A 15,775-nucleotide genomic window follows, 5' to 3' on the forward strand; every position below is an offset into this window, starting at 1 on the left:
AAAATTAGTTTATAGGCACATCTCAGATAAGGAATTGTTAAAGAATGAATACAAGTTGTAAAAAGTAAAAGTAGCCACATGTTTGCAGGGAAGCCTGCTTCCTTAAAGCAGTTAGCAGTTGTATTTCAGTAATGGGAATGGGGAACTGGTGCTAAACGTTGCTGTATAGACAAGCCCCCTGCTGTAACTGCTTCACAGCCAAACTTTTGGGTGGAATGTACAGCAGACCAGCTTATTACTCAATAACATCCCCTGTGGCAGCTGTTGCTGCAGGACTTTCAGTGCAAGGCATCATTGTCCACACAGGGGCTTGTCAGGCAGAAACTTGTCCTGGGGACAAGTCTGTACTGGTGCCATTCAATGTTATTCCTGGAGCCTGGGTTACAGTGGCAGATGGTACTGATAAGGAGGGCTTGGTCAGGGAGGGAGCACTGTCAAAGGTTTTTCCTTAGAAAAGTCACATGACATACTTAATACCAAGGAAGTTGCTTCTGCCAGCAGCAAGCAATCTAACTAAAGCCAGAAGCAGAACAGAACTAACATCTGTTTACAAATAAAGATGCTAAGGATGCTTCTATTCCTAGTAAGCATTTATTACACACAAGAGGCAAGGGTAGTTCCTGGGGCAGGATACTATGGCTCCACCTCTTGTTCTCTAGATGATGTTTAATTGGATACCTTATTCATGGGGAAATTGTAGGGTGAAAGCATGGAATAAATTAACTACAACTGTTGAACTGTCAAGTGGGTTTTCTCTGCAGGAGATGCACTGCATTTGTCCTGTTCAAGAGTGTCTGGACTTATAGCTCTGCTGCAAAGAAATATAAAGACTATTAGCCCATAAAAGTAGGGTTTAAAGAAGAATTTCTAGTAGTTTTAATTCTCTCAGAAAATGCAACTTCAAGGTCAGGTTTTCTATATCCAGCCTCAAGTAATAAGGACACAAAATACATCTAAAGATGGATGTTAAGACTCAGTAATGCTGTGTACAGTACCAAGATGGACACCTTGCAGGTACTAGAATAAATACCTGACTGTTTTCCACTGCTCTGTATAATTTTACATTCTGAATGAGTATCTAAGTAAAATAAAAATCACACAGCAAGGTTTGCTTAGAAAGACAGGCTGACTACAGAGACTGAGCACAAGGAAATAACCAGGATTAGAAAAGCTTTAGTTCTAAGCCACAGTAGCACTTCATTCCTTTAACCAGTTCTTCCTACTAAGGGATCACACCATTTTTCAAATCAGTCAAAAGTAGATGAAGGTTATTTATTGTTGACTCATTTTTCCTGTAGTAAGAAGCTTCATTTACACAGCAGGGTGTAAACAGCATTGACTAAAAGTTTGTTAAATGCAACCATAAATAACTATAATAAATAATATATATCAAGTAACTTTACAGCACACATTTCAGGGCCAAGATGTGATATGCTTTACTCACATGTGCTTTCTGGAAGGAGAAGCAGAAACATTAGCAGCAGTTATCTTACTCACAGCTGTAATCCTATCATTGGAAAGGATTGGCATACTAAAGTCCTCAAACCCCTACCAGTGAGGTATTTCACTGAATTTTGAGTCCACTCAAGTTGTTAGGGGTTTGAAAGGAGATACTTAAACAGTACAAAAATACTATTCAAACCACCAGAAAGAAAACCAAAGCATTTGTCAGCAACAGTAGTTCTGCTATGAAACTCAGATGACATTCTTCATGTTCCCCTTGCTCAGCATCTGTTTGAGAATGCACTTTTTGGATGGGAATAAAGCATTTCAAGCAACATATCGTGCTTAGTTTTCCTCTGGTCTTGGTAAACTTTACATATGTCTGCCTTACTTGGAATGATTTCATCTATATCTATGCTTCTACCAGAAAGTGGACAAGATTCAAGAATATATATTATTCCTACATGTTTCTCAGAGGAGAGGGGGAGGGGAATGCTATAGAATGGTGACAATTCTAACAACAGGATTTGGAGCCATTGTATGCCACTTACTACTACTTCAGCTGTTACACACACACCCCCCCCCCCTTTCCATTCGCTCTCAGAACACCACACACATACACACTTAGTGGCTTTCTCTGTTCTCACACATCCTGCTCTCCAAACATACCACACGCATAATAATTCCCAATATTCACAATAATATACAAAAAAATACAGCTTTTCAATTCCCATTACAACTGACCAGCCAAACAATTAGTGTATGTCTCTCTCCTAAAGAGACACATAATACCAGACCTTCATGTGGCTAGATGTGCACCAGCAGGAAAATGACTAATCTGCAGCTCAGTACTGGCACTTAACTTACAGATAGTGCTGAGCCAAGTCGTACAGCAGTAATGTCCGTGTTCTCTTCGGTTCTTGAGCACAAATAGGGTTTTCATGAGTGCAGTTCTAAATGGTTTGCAAAGTGCTCCCGCACTTTAAATACACCCAGCAGAGGGCACCGCTTGTGTGCATTAGTGAAGGAAGATCGAGGTGGTGCGTTTTACCACTGCAGAACTCATTCCAGAACATACAACAGTTTAACGTACAGAATGGTCACCTCCCTGTATGCCACCATTATCCTTCTATATAAAATAGAAGCTACAGCTTCAATTCAGCAACTTTGTGTCTTTGTCCCCCTGCTAGGGGGTGTCACATTTTTAGGATAATTTGCTTCATTTTAGATAAATCATTTTTGAGTACATAAAACAAATCAAAGGTACTTTAATCATTTACTGGTTAATATTCTGAACATGGTATTTTAGAGAGAACCCACTATTTAAAAGTCAAAGATCAGTGAAGAAATTTTTGTTAGTAGGTTTAGTTTCAATCCAGGAATGTCTTGATTAGGATCTAACTGTATCATGGTTCTTCACTGTTCGGGGTTTTTCAGCTATCCAACTCTGAAGAGGAAAGTTTGAAAATAAAACACTGATATTTACTGTGGTAGTTACCAATGTGTTTGATTTGGATTTAAATAATCAAGAACATTTCAGGATATGTAAACACATGTAATTTGGAAGCATATTTTCTGTTACAAAACCGAAGTGTGTATGTGCTGGAAGTTCAGTGTATCAAGTACAGAAAACGAACTCTCCCAGCTTTCATATGAGAGGTATTTTGTTCTGATTTTATGGAAAATGTGAAGTGATCTTTTTAAAAGTAATTCTATTTTTGTACTCAAAAATGTTTTAGAGGGAGAATGAGCTCTAATCATTTAGATCTGAGCTCTCAACCTCAGAATAGCCAAGTTTGTTGTGTTTGCATGGGCAACACAATTTTAAATTACAAAATTAGAAGTGTACATGTTCAAAGGTCTTTTAAAATTAAATTACACACATCAAACCGGTCTGTACTAAACTATCCTACAAACATTCCACAAACAAGGCAGCAAAATAACCAGTCCACCACAAAAATCTACAAATACAAAACATAAGTCTTCCAATAATTACTGTAATGTGAACAAAAGTTCAGAAAATAAATTAGTCTCCAATTCTTTATGTAGTGTCCCTGGAGGCATTTTCAGGTGAATCACAGGGTTTCTAACAGAGCAGTCATGAAACAAGCCTCCCAAAAGCGTCCCTGGTCTTGGTCTTGCCCAGCTCAGCCGCTAAGTGGATCCTCTCTGTAGTGAACAGCATACCGGAGCTTTTCTAGCATTATATCCAGAGAGGAATATTGAGGAAGCTTTATCATGAACATACACGTTTCAACACGGATGTACCGAGAATCTGGGGAACCTGTAAAGGAACCACATGAAGACTTGTTAACAGCCTGTGCACTTTGACATTCTAGTGAAGTTTCTTTTCCAAGGATGTAATCTTCTCGCTGTTGATATTAACGCACATGAAAGTAATAGAATCCTGTAAATTCTAGGTTCAGGAGACCCACCAAAAAGCCCAATGGAATTTATACGGTTAAGTTTCGTGGGGCCGACACTGGGCCTACAGTATCGTCACTTTAAAAGCATAGAAGATATTCTGCTCTGCAGGAGCCACGTCACGAAATTCCACCACAGTCCCCGCCTCTGCATAGATGGCCAAAGGGCAGATATTTGGAGTCTTTAGAAGATTTATTTTTGCTTGAAGCATCTTATTAGGGCATGGCTTAAGAACAGCCACATTCTCTCGTCACAGTTACAACCATTTCCTAACTGCATTGCGCTTTCTTCTGCAGCCTTGTCTACACAGTGGGGTAATGTGCACTACGGGGGTGTGATTTCTAAAATACACTAACGTGTGTGTTAACTGGTACGTGCAGACCCTGCTGGTGTGCACTAAGTTAAACAGCACTCCATATCACGTTAGTGCACTTTACTCCACTGCGCAGACAAGCCCTGAACCTGTCAGACAAAGGAAGTTTTAAAAGGCAATAAGGATTTCAAATCTACAGAAGGTCACAAGGTAAGAGAGGCTGATTTTATTTATACAAATGTGCAGTAGACAACATACCTGCAGCTCCATCTGGGGGTGCAATTTTCATGGGATAAGGTGGGACATGTGCAGTATCTGGTCCTCCATCTTTGCATGGACACGTAAAGGGGATTCGTTCCTGGTTGCAGGCAAACTTTATGAATTTGCAGAGTTCTTCCTGAGTAAACATTTCTAATGCACCCCAGAAAAATTCAATATGTTGGTCTGTTTCCATCAGCCCCACCTGGTACATGGTGTGCGCCTAAGGGAAGGGGAAGGACAGTGAAATTAGATACAGATGAAGAACATGATGTGTATTACTCTCCTTTTCAAGTCTTGCATCAGTGATAATGGAAATCGATCACAGCAGGGTATCCTAACAATCAGTTTTACCAGTACAAGTTCCACTAGAAATCGATTAATTCAAATTGTTGCTTTGGGTGCAGTGAGATAGAATTCCAGTATCTATCATTCTACCCCAACTGCTTCTATAACAGACTGACCTTTACACAGACCCTTTCTAAACTGCATCCAGGCTGGGTTTTTGCACACTGTGCTATACCAGTTCAAGGCTGCTGCTGTTGCAAGGCAAACACATCTTCGCACAATATTTTAATACAAGGGGTTAAAGATGTTTGATAACGTAAACCAAAAAATACCCTCTTTGTGGTGCATTGTCTGTAGTACTAATATTAATGTACTTACAGGCCAATGTTGAGTAATTCTGAAAAAGTACATGTTTGCAGAAATTATCCTGCTATATCCTGTTATGAAATTTTAAACAGCTAATTTAATCTTAGTAAAGAGGCAGGTATTGAATAGAGTTTGGGGACGTGGACATTTTTAGAGTTTGATAATTTAAATATTGATTTTAAACAAATTTAATCCCTGCCTGAAAAACCGAATTGTAGCTTTTCTTGAAACAGAAGCAACTATGCCAGAAGGTGCTTACCAATTCATTACCCTAACTTTAGATATGCATGTTCCAAAGGGACTTCAGCCCAAGATACCTTTAGGAACTCCAGGTTAATGTAAGGTAGCCCACACGTCCTTAGCTCCATTTCTAGAGGAGTCAGTGTTGTTAGAAGCTGCAGGGGTATAATCGATCCTAGTCCAGCACGCACAGCCGTCATGCAGTCAGGATTCTGCAGTTCATGCAGCCTCAGATTCCGGATTGCTGTTGCATACATGTCCTTATTCTCCCAGCTGACATAAGGGATTTAGAAAGAAAGGAGTCTGAGAGGAAAAGTCTTACTCCCCATTACAATCTGCAATCCCATTTCCTGGGCATGGGCTTCTGGTCACTTCCATTCTGATGCCATCTACTGTTCCCAATTTAACCCCACATGCAGCAGCACCTGCGGATCCTGGGACGCGCACACACACAGCATGCAGTGATGACTACTAGGAAGCGGTCACTGTGCTGTCATGCTCAGCCCTCCATTATTTACAGATGAACAGCGGTATGCTGGAGGTTCCCAGCTCCTGCCAGTCAAAGGTACCGGGTATTCCCAGCACCCTCGCTTTCACCATGTCACAGCACTATTTAGCTGAGGGTTGAAAAGTCATCGCATTTACTCTCATGAAACATCCTCCCAATAATGGTGTTACTCACATTACGGGAATGTGCCTGCCTCTAGGACACAGCTCCAGCTCTTCGCCGGTCATGCTCAGGTAGGTGAACTTACAGCATGGTTTGTTAGGACAATCAGGGCTCTCTGTCGCTAGATGCTGGGATGCAATTTCGGCACACAAGGCCTCCAGTTCAGTCTCATCGTTTATCTAGGATGACACGGGATAATATCTAGTAACTTGCACTTTACTGTACCTTGTTCTTGTTAATCTCTTCAGACATCATCATGCCAACATAATGACTAAAAGGGCAGGCGCCAGCTTCCTCATTTCCCCAGGGGTTCTCGACCCCTGCCCCGCTGCAGGCCTCACTCCCACTCCACCCCTTCCCCAAGGCCCCACTCTGCTCCACCTCTTCCCACCCTGTTCTGCCCCCTCCGATCCCCCCTGCACCTCCTGCACACCGCTGAACAGCTGATCCGCAGCAGGCAGGAGAGGCTGGGAGGGAGGGGTAGGAGCTGATCAGCGGGGCCACTGGTGGGTGCTGAGCACCCACTATTATTTTTTGATGGGTGCTCCAGTGTTGGAGCACTTAAGGAGGCGGTGCCTATGAAAGGGCCCCATTACATTTTACATCATCCAATGACAATGGCACAGGCACTGAAAGGCAACCTGTCCTCGAGTAAGAGATCACATCTGGGTATGAGGAGCAAGCCAGCATTCTAGTTTAGCCCTGTACAGATTACGAATGTGGTATTAAATTTCACATGCTGCATAAAGTAAAATATTTAAGGAGGAGAACATGAGCATGTCACTTGACCTGCATTCCAGCTGCGAGGATCTGCTGGGGACTCTCAGAGGTTATGCTTAAAACCCCCCCAAACTATCCCTGTGCCACATAGAATGTTTTAAGGACAGCGCCTACCATTGCTGAGCCAGCCCAATGAACAGACACTGCTGCATTTCCTTTACTGTGCTAACATCTGCTTTGTGCTGTGCAGAAGGACCATTACAAATTCTATTAGGAACATGGTCTTATGGGAAATTAACATTTGCCAAATAGAACACCAAGTTATTAGGAAAAGCAATGTTAGTTTTCACATTTTTAAGGGAATATTATAAAAAGTAGTTTAAAAACTAAAGAGCATTTCACAGACAATTTAAAGTTACTACTGTTTTTATAGTTCTGCTGACAACTGGGCACCTTATTAACGTTTGTGCATGGGATCACCTAGTGCCTGCAATGTTTCGAAACAAAGAACAAAGAGTTGAGTTATGCAACTGATTCACAGCATTAGGTTTCTCCAGATTACTGAATTGGTGAAGTCTGGATCAACACATCAGCTGGCTAACGAGTAAAACCTGTTGCTACCTAATGTGGAAGCCCTAACACAGTTGATCGTGGCACCTAAAGATAAATTGTAAAAGTTCCTAGTCTCAATTTAAGCAGAGCGTGGCCATCCTGGGGAGGGATGACAATGCATGATAGAGTGCCTTTCCCATGCCAACAGGATGTAAAATGACTAAAACTCAGGGTCTCATCCTGCCGTTCCATGCATGGTGATGAAGCTTTGCACCCACATGGAGCCCTACTGGCCTTTAACAGGAGTTTGACAGATCAGGCCCTCAGTCAGGCTGTACAATTACTGCAGGGTTTCTATCAGCAGCGAAGACCCAGTGCACAAGGGCTATGGGTAAAGGAGACAAAGAAGAAAAGAGGGAAAAAATTACATTTTCAAATTTTTTGACATAGTTGTAGGTAAGGATGTCAGCTTCCTGGAGATCAACATCTGGATCCAGTGGTTCTCCTACTAAGGTCTTCCAGAACGAGGATAAGAGATCCAGCGGAAGAGGAACGTCAGCTCTAACTGCAATGCCCAGTAGCTGTCCAAAGAAATGAAGCAACTGCTCTTCCGCATAGGTTATAGGACTAGGTGTCAGAATATACTTCCCCTTAATAAAACAAACACAAACATTTAATGATTAGAGAAAACACCAGAGGTGAATATTTTCAGGAAGAAAGAATGGTCAGGTAAGAGGTTTTCAAACACATTGAAGCCTGTTTAGTAGCCTAGAACAGTTTCTCAAAGCATGGGGCCCGAAGGTATATAAACGTTGGCCCTTAACAACATATTGGGGTGTTGAAGGGGGCTCTGCTTTTAAAAGTTCGGGAAACGCTGACCTAGTTTTTTGTGTGTTAGCTTTAATAGTTTAAGGTCTAAAGCATATAGGTGTTAGACGGCCCTGCAGTAGTTTACATACAGAACTGGATTGTGTTTATGCAGTCTGCTCTGCATAATGTGTGGCTGCCCACCTCAGGAGCATTGCAGGGAAGGAACCATGCCTCAGTGACTGTGAGCTCTCTGGGACAGGGACCATGTCTTTACTTGTTTCTGTAAAATGTCAAGCACGCAAAATAGGGGCCAAATTCCAATACCCTTACTCACACTGAGTTGGGTCTTACCCCACAAGTAGTACTACTGATTTCAGTGTGGACATTTGTGGAGTAAGAGTGGCAGAATCTGGCCCATAAATAACTTCTCATGAAGAAATACAAGAGACAATCTTGAAATCAAACACTTTAAAGGGTGCTTTAGAGGAGATGAGCTTTGTTCTAAGGTCAGAACTACAGCATGTAGCAGACAGATAAGCACCTTACTTCTTGTGGACTTTTCTAAACACGATGCAGGGGAACTCACCTACACATTCCCTCCAGTCATTAATGGGAGTTGTGTGGCTAACTCCCACATGCATCTCTTTGAAAACTCCCCTAGTTGTCAGCAATTGAGAGCATTCTAATCCTAGTCACTGAGTGCTGATATCGAGTATTTCCTTAGTAAGAGCAAAGCACTTGTTTATTAATCTCCATTGGGGTATCATACCTTATTCTTATTGACTGTAGAGCTGGGGCACAGCAAGAGCAGGGAAAGCAAAGAGCTCTGTAACTCCTTACAGACCTGCCACAGGAAGTGACGAAATGAACCACCTGAAAGAAAGATGCAAAGCTTTCACTCTAACAAACCACACATACACCCTCTCTGGCCTCACTCCTGTTGCCTTCTTGTCCACAGTGTACCAGCCCCCTGAAATCAACATTTAACTCAAATTTCTACAGGTGAAACATGTTTCATTGTGTATAGTGGATAACCAAGAATGGGGAAGATGGCAGCCATCCCTAACCTGTTCATGTGCATATCTGCACTGCAACTGTTTAACTGCATAAAAGAACATTCAGTGTGTTGCTTTCCGCTGCATTCTCAGCTAATGGTCTTGGCTTCAATCGCTAGTTGTTTATTTAAGGTTACCTAGAGAGATGCAATACCTTTGTTATTCTGTTTAGACTTTAAGGAGAAATCACCACCTCATTAAGATGGAACACGCAGGCGGCCTACTCACAATCTAGCTAAATGCAATCAGGCAATACTGCTAGAATCTTAACACAAACCAAGTTACCTCTGCATCACATCACAGGTATTGTTATTCATCATAACGAAAAAGAAAAGATGGATTTAATACTTTGAGGGGATACTTCAAACAGCTCTTTAACAATACTTCCGTGCACCTCCAATGACTTCATGCAGTTTGATAGAACTGAGTAGTAAGTAGTGGGGAAAGTGTTAACTAGAATTTCCATTTTGCCATCTCTCATGCTATATCCAGTCATTAACTTCCTAAGACGACCCATTAGAATCAGTACATGCAGATTGCATCAATCTTGCAAACAGGAATTGATTTTCTTTTCTCAGATAGTTTGTTCTTTAAACTTCCCTTGCCCTTGCATATACCCCGAGGATGGCAACAAATCAGTAAAACAGGAAGCTTTCTCCTGGCTCCTATCCCAGTATCTCTTGGAGAGTCCACCCAACAGTATGTAGCACTGGGGAAAGTGTCTCTAAGTCAAAGTTTAGTGATGAAGTCATTTAGATAAGCCTCTCCCTGACGTCCGTATGTTCAGAACACTAGTTGGCTTCAGATACGATGTTTTCCCAATTTCTTTCTAGCATCAGCATAAAGCATAGCAGGCACTAGCATTCCATGTCTCCAAAGAAAGATTTGTACTATAAAGCAGATTATATACATTAAATAGAAATGTCTAGTCAGATAAACCAAACTACTATCAGATAGCTTAGACCCCATACGTAGGCTTTTGTTTTTCCCCTTCAAAAAAAGGGAAACTTTACAAAAATGAACTTTTTTTTTTTATTGGCTTAATTTAAACCTTTCCCCTGGAGTGTCTGAAACTCAGCTATTGTAACATGGGGTTAATCACAAAAAACAGAAAGTGAAACTGACCAGCGTACTCTCAGTGTCCCAGCCAAGTTGGATTCAAAAAACAAACACAAAGTGTTGGGAGAAAAGGAGACATATCATAGTCAGCCGTATTTAACAAAAAAAGTTCTTACCTAACGAACGTTCTTTTAAGTATAACATCACTGCAGAGTCACTAGCGATCCGTCCCTGTACTACTCATTCAGTCTAAACACTCGTTAACTTTTCTGGAACCTGGTCCTAGTGAAGACTACATGCTCAAGTCCTCGCTAGCATTAGTTTTCCTTGCCTTCTTTGGATACATTCTGATCAACATGCCGCGTGTGTCACTACTGTTCTGTCAGACGATAACTTACTTGTTCCATGCACCTCCTCTCCAGTGAAGCGAATGTTAAAGGCATATGTGGGATCCCCACCACTGGCCAGTTTAACACAGAGCTGAGAGGACGGCACACAGGCTAGCTGCCTAGCTGCCTGGCAGAAGTAGGAATTCTCTGAAGAACGGATCTCCCCTATTTAAAAGAAACATTTTAAAAAACTGAATCCACTGTGAGTATTTTGTGTTCATAAGAGTCTGAGCTTAGTTATTTTAAGACCAATTTGAAATCATAGGCAGTAAATGAAAATTAAGGTTAGAGAGAATAAATAATGCAAATACCTCCCACTATTTCTAATGGATCCAGTGTGATTTCCGGCGCTGCGTGATCTGCTGTTCTTTGCACAGTGGCATTCAGCACTCGATTCATTACAGTCACCTTTGTGTCATAAAAGATTAAACCTAAATAAAGAAATACATGTTTATGTCTACTATTGGTCCTTCTGTAATTTTATTTCCTGAAATCATCTGATGAACAACATTTTGGGACTGATTTAATCTTCTGTAAGCCTCAGTCTAAGAGCTGGCCAACCCAAACAAGCCTTTGGACACTTTTTGTATTCAGAGTTAATGTTTATCGGAAGACACATGTCAAGTAAGTACTTTATCACAATATTTCTGTACAACAGATTTCTTATATTAGATGATTATTTCCTGTCAGCCAAACCATAAGCTGTGCAAATAAGATAGAAAAGCACATTTCTAAATAGTTTTCTGAAATCTGGCATGCTCTGAGGAGGATACTAATGACAAGAAGATATCAATCAGTGTATCTCATGGCACCCTAAATCCATACACTACACACAGACAGACTGTGAACACTCAATTTCCACACCTGAGGTTTGCAAGTGCTCTTTTCTGGTTGGGTAGAAGCAAAGACTCAACATCAGCTATTTCTCCAGAGTAAATGAAATGACTGGTCTGGCCAGGGTAGCCTAAATCTTTTACTCATTGTATGATTATTGGAGGTTCTCATGAAGGTCTATCTTTGTAAGCCTACCACTCCTGTAGCAGTTAGCAGGCTCACCGGTTCTGGAACCCTTGACTATATTGTATGCTTTTGGGGCTAACATACCATTTCAGCCATATGGTTATTTATATTGTGATAGCACATGGAATCCCCAAGCAGGACAAACGTCCGTTGTGCTGGGCATTATACACAATAGAACAGCCTGTCTCCATCCTCCAAACCATACCATCTAAATATTTATGTTTGTAGTGAGATACGGCAGCCTTCTCGTTACAGCAATTCCTATTGCGTTTTTCAGAGTACTTCAGCAAGGTCATTTGAAACATAGCACTGCCCTGGTTGGTTCTCCCTAATCCAGGAAAACACTAGCAACAGCTCTTACTCATGTGCTCACATTGTTCTTAGACAGTCACCCTATTCAGTCAGCGTACTGGGTTATCTGGTTGAGAAGCAAAGTCAAGGAGCTTTTGACAGTATGGTGATCCCCTCTCTATCTCCCCCCAAAGTTCTCCGATTTCTGAGGTAAGTGTGGATTAATCTTTTCTCCAGTCTGTACCAATGAGAGAACCTGCAAAAGATGCTAAACTTCCCCCAAGCATCAGACAGTCACAGAACTCACGCAGTCCTAGAGACACTGACCTTTGGCCTCTCGCAGTAACACAGCAATACTATTAGCGTACATTTCTGTCTGTCGCAGCTCCACCAGCAGAAGGAAGAAGGTCTCCAGCATGGTGTTCAGAGACTGAAGCAGTGCAAAACGTAGACGTAGACTCTCAATGGGAACATCTGAGATGGGGAAAAAAATTCAGAAACAGAGAGCTAAAGGACAGGACAGGAGTCCTCAAACTCATCACATCAACACCCATTCTGGCATAGTGACCACAGACTGAATGGGCCCTGTAGAATGAACTACCCCCATGTCCATTAGAGGTGGCCCCTACATGCCAGGGTAGAGACACACTGACAGGGTTTTGTGGCTTGGGGGGAAGCCTGCACTGTCATTGCCTTTGCTGTTCCTTTTCTGTGGTGACCCAGAGGACTTCAGTTTCCAGGGCTGTCAATCCAGTGCTGAATTCACAGCCCTTCACTAAGTGTTTCACACTGAATCCATAAGCAATCTATAACCATGAACTGAAGAGGAATACAAAGCGTATGAAGTAATAACTAGAAAACCCCCAATTTGTGCATACTCAGCAGACAAGAGACTCTGGGATCAGCTGCGTCAGCTGGATCTAAGTAAACTTCGTGCGGGTGCAGTCGTGCTGGGGTAATTGCAAGATGACGGCACAGTCGGTTGATGTACTGCACAAGGGCTACGTCCATTTCCAAAGTCCACTTCCGGGATGCTTTCTGAGCATGTCTTGCGTCAATGCAGGCACACCTGAAGAACAAGGGGATTAGAACTGTTAAATGCAAATGCTCCCCTGGACTGCATTAACCATGAAGCCAGGTGGCTTTAGGTCTCTCCTTTTCCCTTTCCCTAAGTACAGCTCCTTTAGCCTAGACATTAGAATGCTTCAGATATGAGGGAGAACGAATCATTATCATTATCATCCCTCCTTGCCTGACTTTCATTACCTGCTTACTAGGCTTACTTACTGCACTGGGCACTCTCTACTCTGAGCTCATAAGCAGACATGGGAGTGGGATATAGTAGGCAGGCAATTTGCAGCTCAATACCAGGGAAGAGGATAGATCCATTTAAGGGACTTCTCTGCTTTGAAATGATAACAGGGAAGAAAGTAACATGATGACTAAACATTCTACCCTGTACTAGCTCCTTCAAAACAAGTGGAGAAATCTACCAAAGCAGTTTCAATACCATGAGGCACAGAATGCAGCTTTGATGTGGCATGAAGCCAGAGAAGGTTAGTTTAGGCAACAGCTGGCAGTGCAGTTGTTGACAGGTCAGTTTATTATGGATTTTGGAAGTAAGAGGGACAAAATGAACTAATTTTGTTTAAACCAGGTTTCCACAATTCAGGTGTGATCCTCCTAGCGAGCATGTGCACGTGGAAGTCAGGAACAGACATCCTGGCAGCTGAATATGAATCAAGTCCCTTAAATAACATTCTAAGAAACTATTCAACAATTCTATGTTGATGCATCGTAGCCACATCCAGAAGTGCACTGAGCATTAATAAGTTTCAGACTACCTGTAGTAAAACTCAGCCATTCCAAACACGTTCAGATTAAGTATTGAATTCTATACCACTTTTACAAAACATGTATTGCACCTTTCAAAATGAAGATCATATCCACAGGACAAAATTGCTCTCCAGACACTACGGATGTCCTGTTTGGCTCGATCAACAACAAATCTGTGAAATCCATCCAGTGTCAAATACTTCTCTTCTGGAACTGACAACAGAGATGTAAGTATTAAACAATTAGTAATTTACCAGAAAAAAAAATTATATCATGCAGGCTTATTTCCAGAGTGTTTGCTTTTGTCTGGCTACCCTCAACTCACATCCGAAACTCAAGCTACCTGCCTGCTTCCCACTGGTCTTGTCCTCTCCACAAGGGACAAATCCAAGACAGCCTTTCCCAGAAAAAAATCTGAAACTGTTAGGGTTGCTAGGGTTTAATCCAGAGTGTTCATTTCTCCCTTATTAATGACTCCATCCCTGCAATTCCATCAAGGAGCATTTCTGCCTGAGAGGGAGCTATGCTAGCTCTCCAAGGTTAGTGTCCTATAATCTGACCATGTGTTTCCAAAAGCGAAGGGTGGAGCCACAGAATGAACCCTCATTCTCAAGCCCTGCTGGCCCAGGAGTGGAATACCAAGAGAGAGCCTTGCACTCCATTCCCCTGCCTGGCTGTACCAGACCCAAGATTGCCATGCTATCTATGTAGCATTTCTGAAGCTTTTATTTCAGCTTAATAGTCCCATTGTTCAATCACATTCCATCTCCATTACACGTTGCCTTTATACCTTAAGCTCTTTGGAAGTCGAGGAAGTTCCCTGCCCTAGTTCCCTGCCCCAAGTGCTTAGTACGCTGTTTGAGTTATAATAATAATCATGTGCCAAGTTCTGCTCTCATTTACTCATCCCCAGGAACTCTAGATTCACATGGATACAAGTGAGAGTGGAAATTGGGCCCACATTTGCAATTAGTTTAATCTTTTAGACAGCTTATAAATTAACCTCATTTAAAAAAAAAAGCAAGTGGTCTTTCATTTTTAGTCTAGAAATACCTGGCCAATTTACATGTTTGAAATCTTTACCCTTTGCTAGATAGCATGTTTTCAGATAGAAAGTAATGAGAAGAATTTCTAGACAGCCCCTACCTTCTTGTTTCTTTGTAGGAGACTTCTCTGGGTCCTTCTCATCAGGTTTGCCCTTCTCTGGAGATTTTGGCTTTACAGTAGGTTTCTTCTCACTTAAAGCTGTTCTGCTATGGGACAGAAACATTTTTTTGGTGAGAATATACATTTCCTTAAATGACTGAGTGTGGTATGAAATATTATATATATATTTCATAAAATATGAAATATTGTTTAACGTAAGAGAGGATTTATGCCCTCAAAGCCACGAGTTATTTTAGGTCTCTTCTTGATTTTTTTAATTTTTTTTTTAAAATCATCTTCTGCACACCAGTGTTCTGACATACTGAAAAGAAAAAACTAGTTCCATGCAGAGAGGCCAGCTGTTTTATGACTGCAGAAAAGTTCAAGGCACTAACCTGACACTATTGAGCACAGATTTTTCCTTTGCAGGTGGTTTAGTAACCGGACGTTTGGAGCTCACAACTTTCACTGGATGTTGCTCTTTGCCTGCCTTGTTGTACTTGCTCTTGTCAAACTTAGGCTTGGGCACACCGTATTTCCTTAAAATCTTCCAAAAGAGAAATGAATGATTACCCAATATTTCCAAATTACACAAGGAGAGTAATTAAAGAGGTGTTTTACACAGGGCTACCTGAGTGAGTTGGTCCTCCAGCACCTTCTTTGGTGGGCGGACATTTGTGAAGAAAACATGGAGAAGGTTTCCAGGAGTCTGCGAATTTATTTGCTCTTTGCTCAGATAAATATCAGCAACTTTAATGGGTTTTGCTGGAGTTAGGCTCAGCATTTGTTCAGAGTGAACACAGCTCTTAAATATGTCTGTGAGGACTTCTCGAGCACCTGGGACCAATTTCTCACCTAATACAAAAAATTGCAATACAGTACAAATCCAACATGA

The 15,775-nt window shown here is 41.6% G+C and overlaps 1 protein-coding gene across 2 annotated transcripts in view; it reads right to left on the reverse strand.

The window, feature by feature from the left end:
* Nucleotides 1-1,258: 1,258 nt before the first annotated feature.
* Nucleotides 1,259-15,775, reverse strand: part of HECTD4 (HECT domain E3 ubiquitin protein ligase 4) — a 121,546-nt gene continuing 107,029 nt past the window's right edge. For both annotated transcript variants that reach the window (XM_073313568.1, XM_073313567.1), the window contains exons 63-76: nucleotides 15,512-15,735; nucleotides 15,276-15,427; nucleotides 14,881-14,987; nucleotides 13,824-13,947; nucleotides 12,777-12,967; nucleotides 12,226-12,372; nucleotides 10,899-11,018; nucleotides 10,597-10,752; nucleotides 8,854-8,957; nucleotides 7,703-7,924; nucleotides 6,015-6,181; nucleotides 5,410-5,605; nucleotides 4,439-4,661; nucleotides 1,259-3,727 (exon numbers count right to left, since the gene is read on the reverse strand). In XM_073313568.1, the coding sequence (XP_073169669.1) occupies nucleotides 3,591-3,727; nucleotides 4,439-4,661; nucleotides 5,410-5,605; nucleotides 6,015-6,181; nucleotides 7,703-7,924; nucleotides 8,854-8,957; nucleotides 10,597-10,752; nucleotides 10,899-11,018; nucleotides 12,226-12,372; nucleotides 12,777-12,967; nucleotides 13,824-13,947; nucleotides 14,881-14,987; nucleotides 15,276-15,427; nucleotides 15,512-15,735 (2,270 nt within the window). In that variant the 3' untranslated portion in view covers nucleotides 1,259-3,590. The remainder of the gene's footprint in view (nucleotides 3,728-4,438; nucleotides 4,662-5,409; nucleotides 5,606-6,014; nucleotides 6,182-7,702; nucleotides 7,925-8,853; nucleotides 8,958-10,596; nucleotides 10,753-10,898; nucleotides 11,019-12,225; nucleotides 12,373-12,776; nucleotides 12,968-13,823; nucleotides 13,948-14,880; nucleotides 14,988-15,275; nucleotides 15,428-15,511; nucleotides 15,736-15,775) is intronic.

The sequence above is a fragment of the Lepidochelys kempii genome, chromosome 15, assembly GCF_965140265.1.
Source record: "Lepidochelys kempii isolate rLepKem1 chromosome 15, rLepKem1.hap2, whole genome shotgun sequence".
NCBI classification, from domain to species: Eukaryota; Metazoa; Chordata; order Testudines; family Cheloniidae; genus Lepidochelys; species Lepidochelys kempii.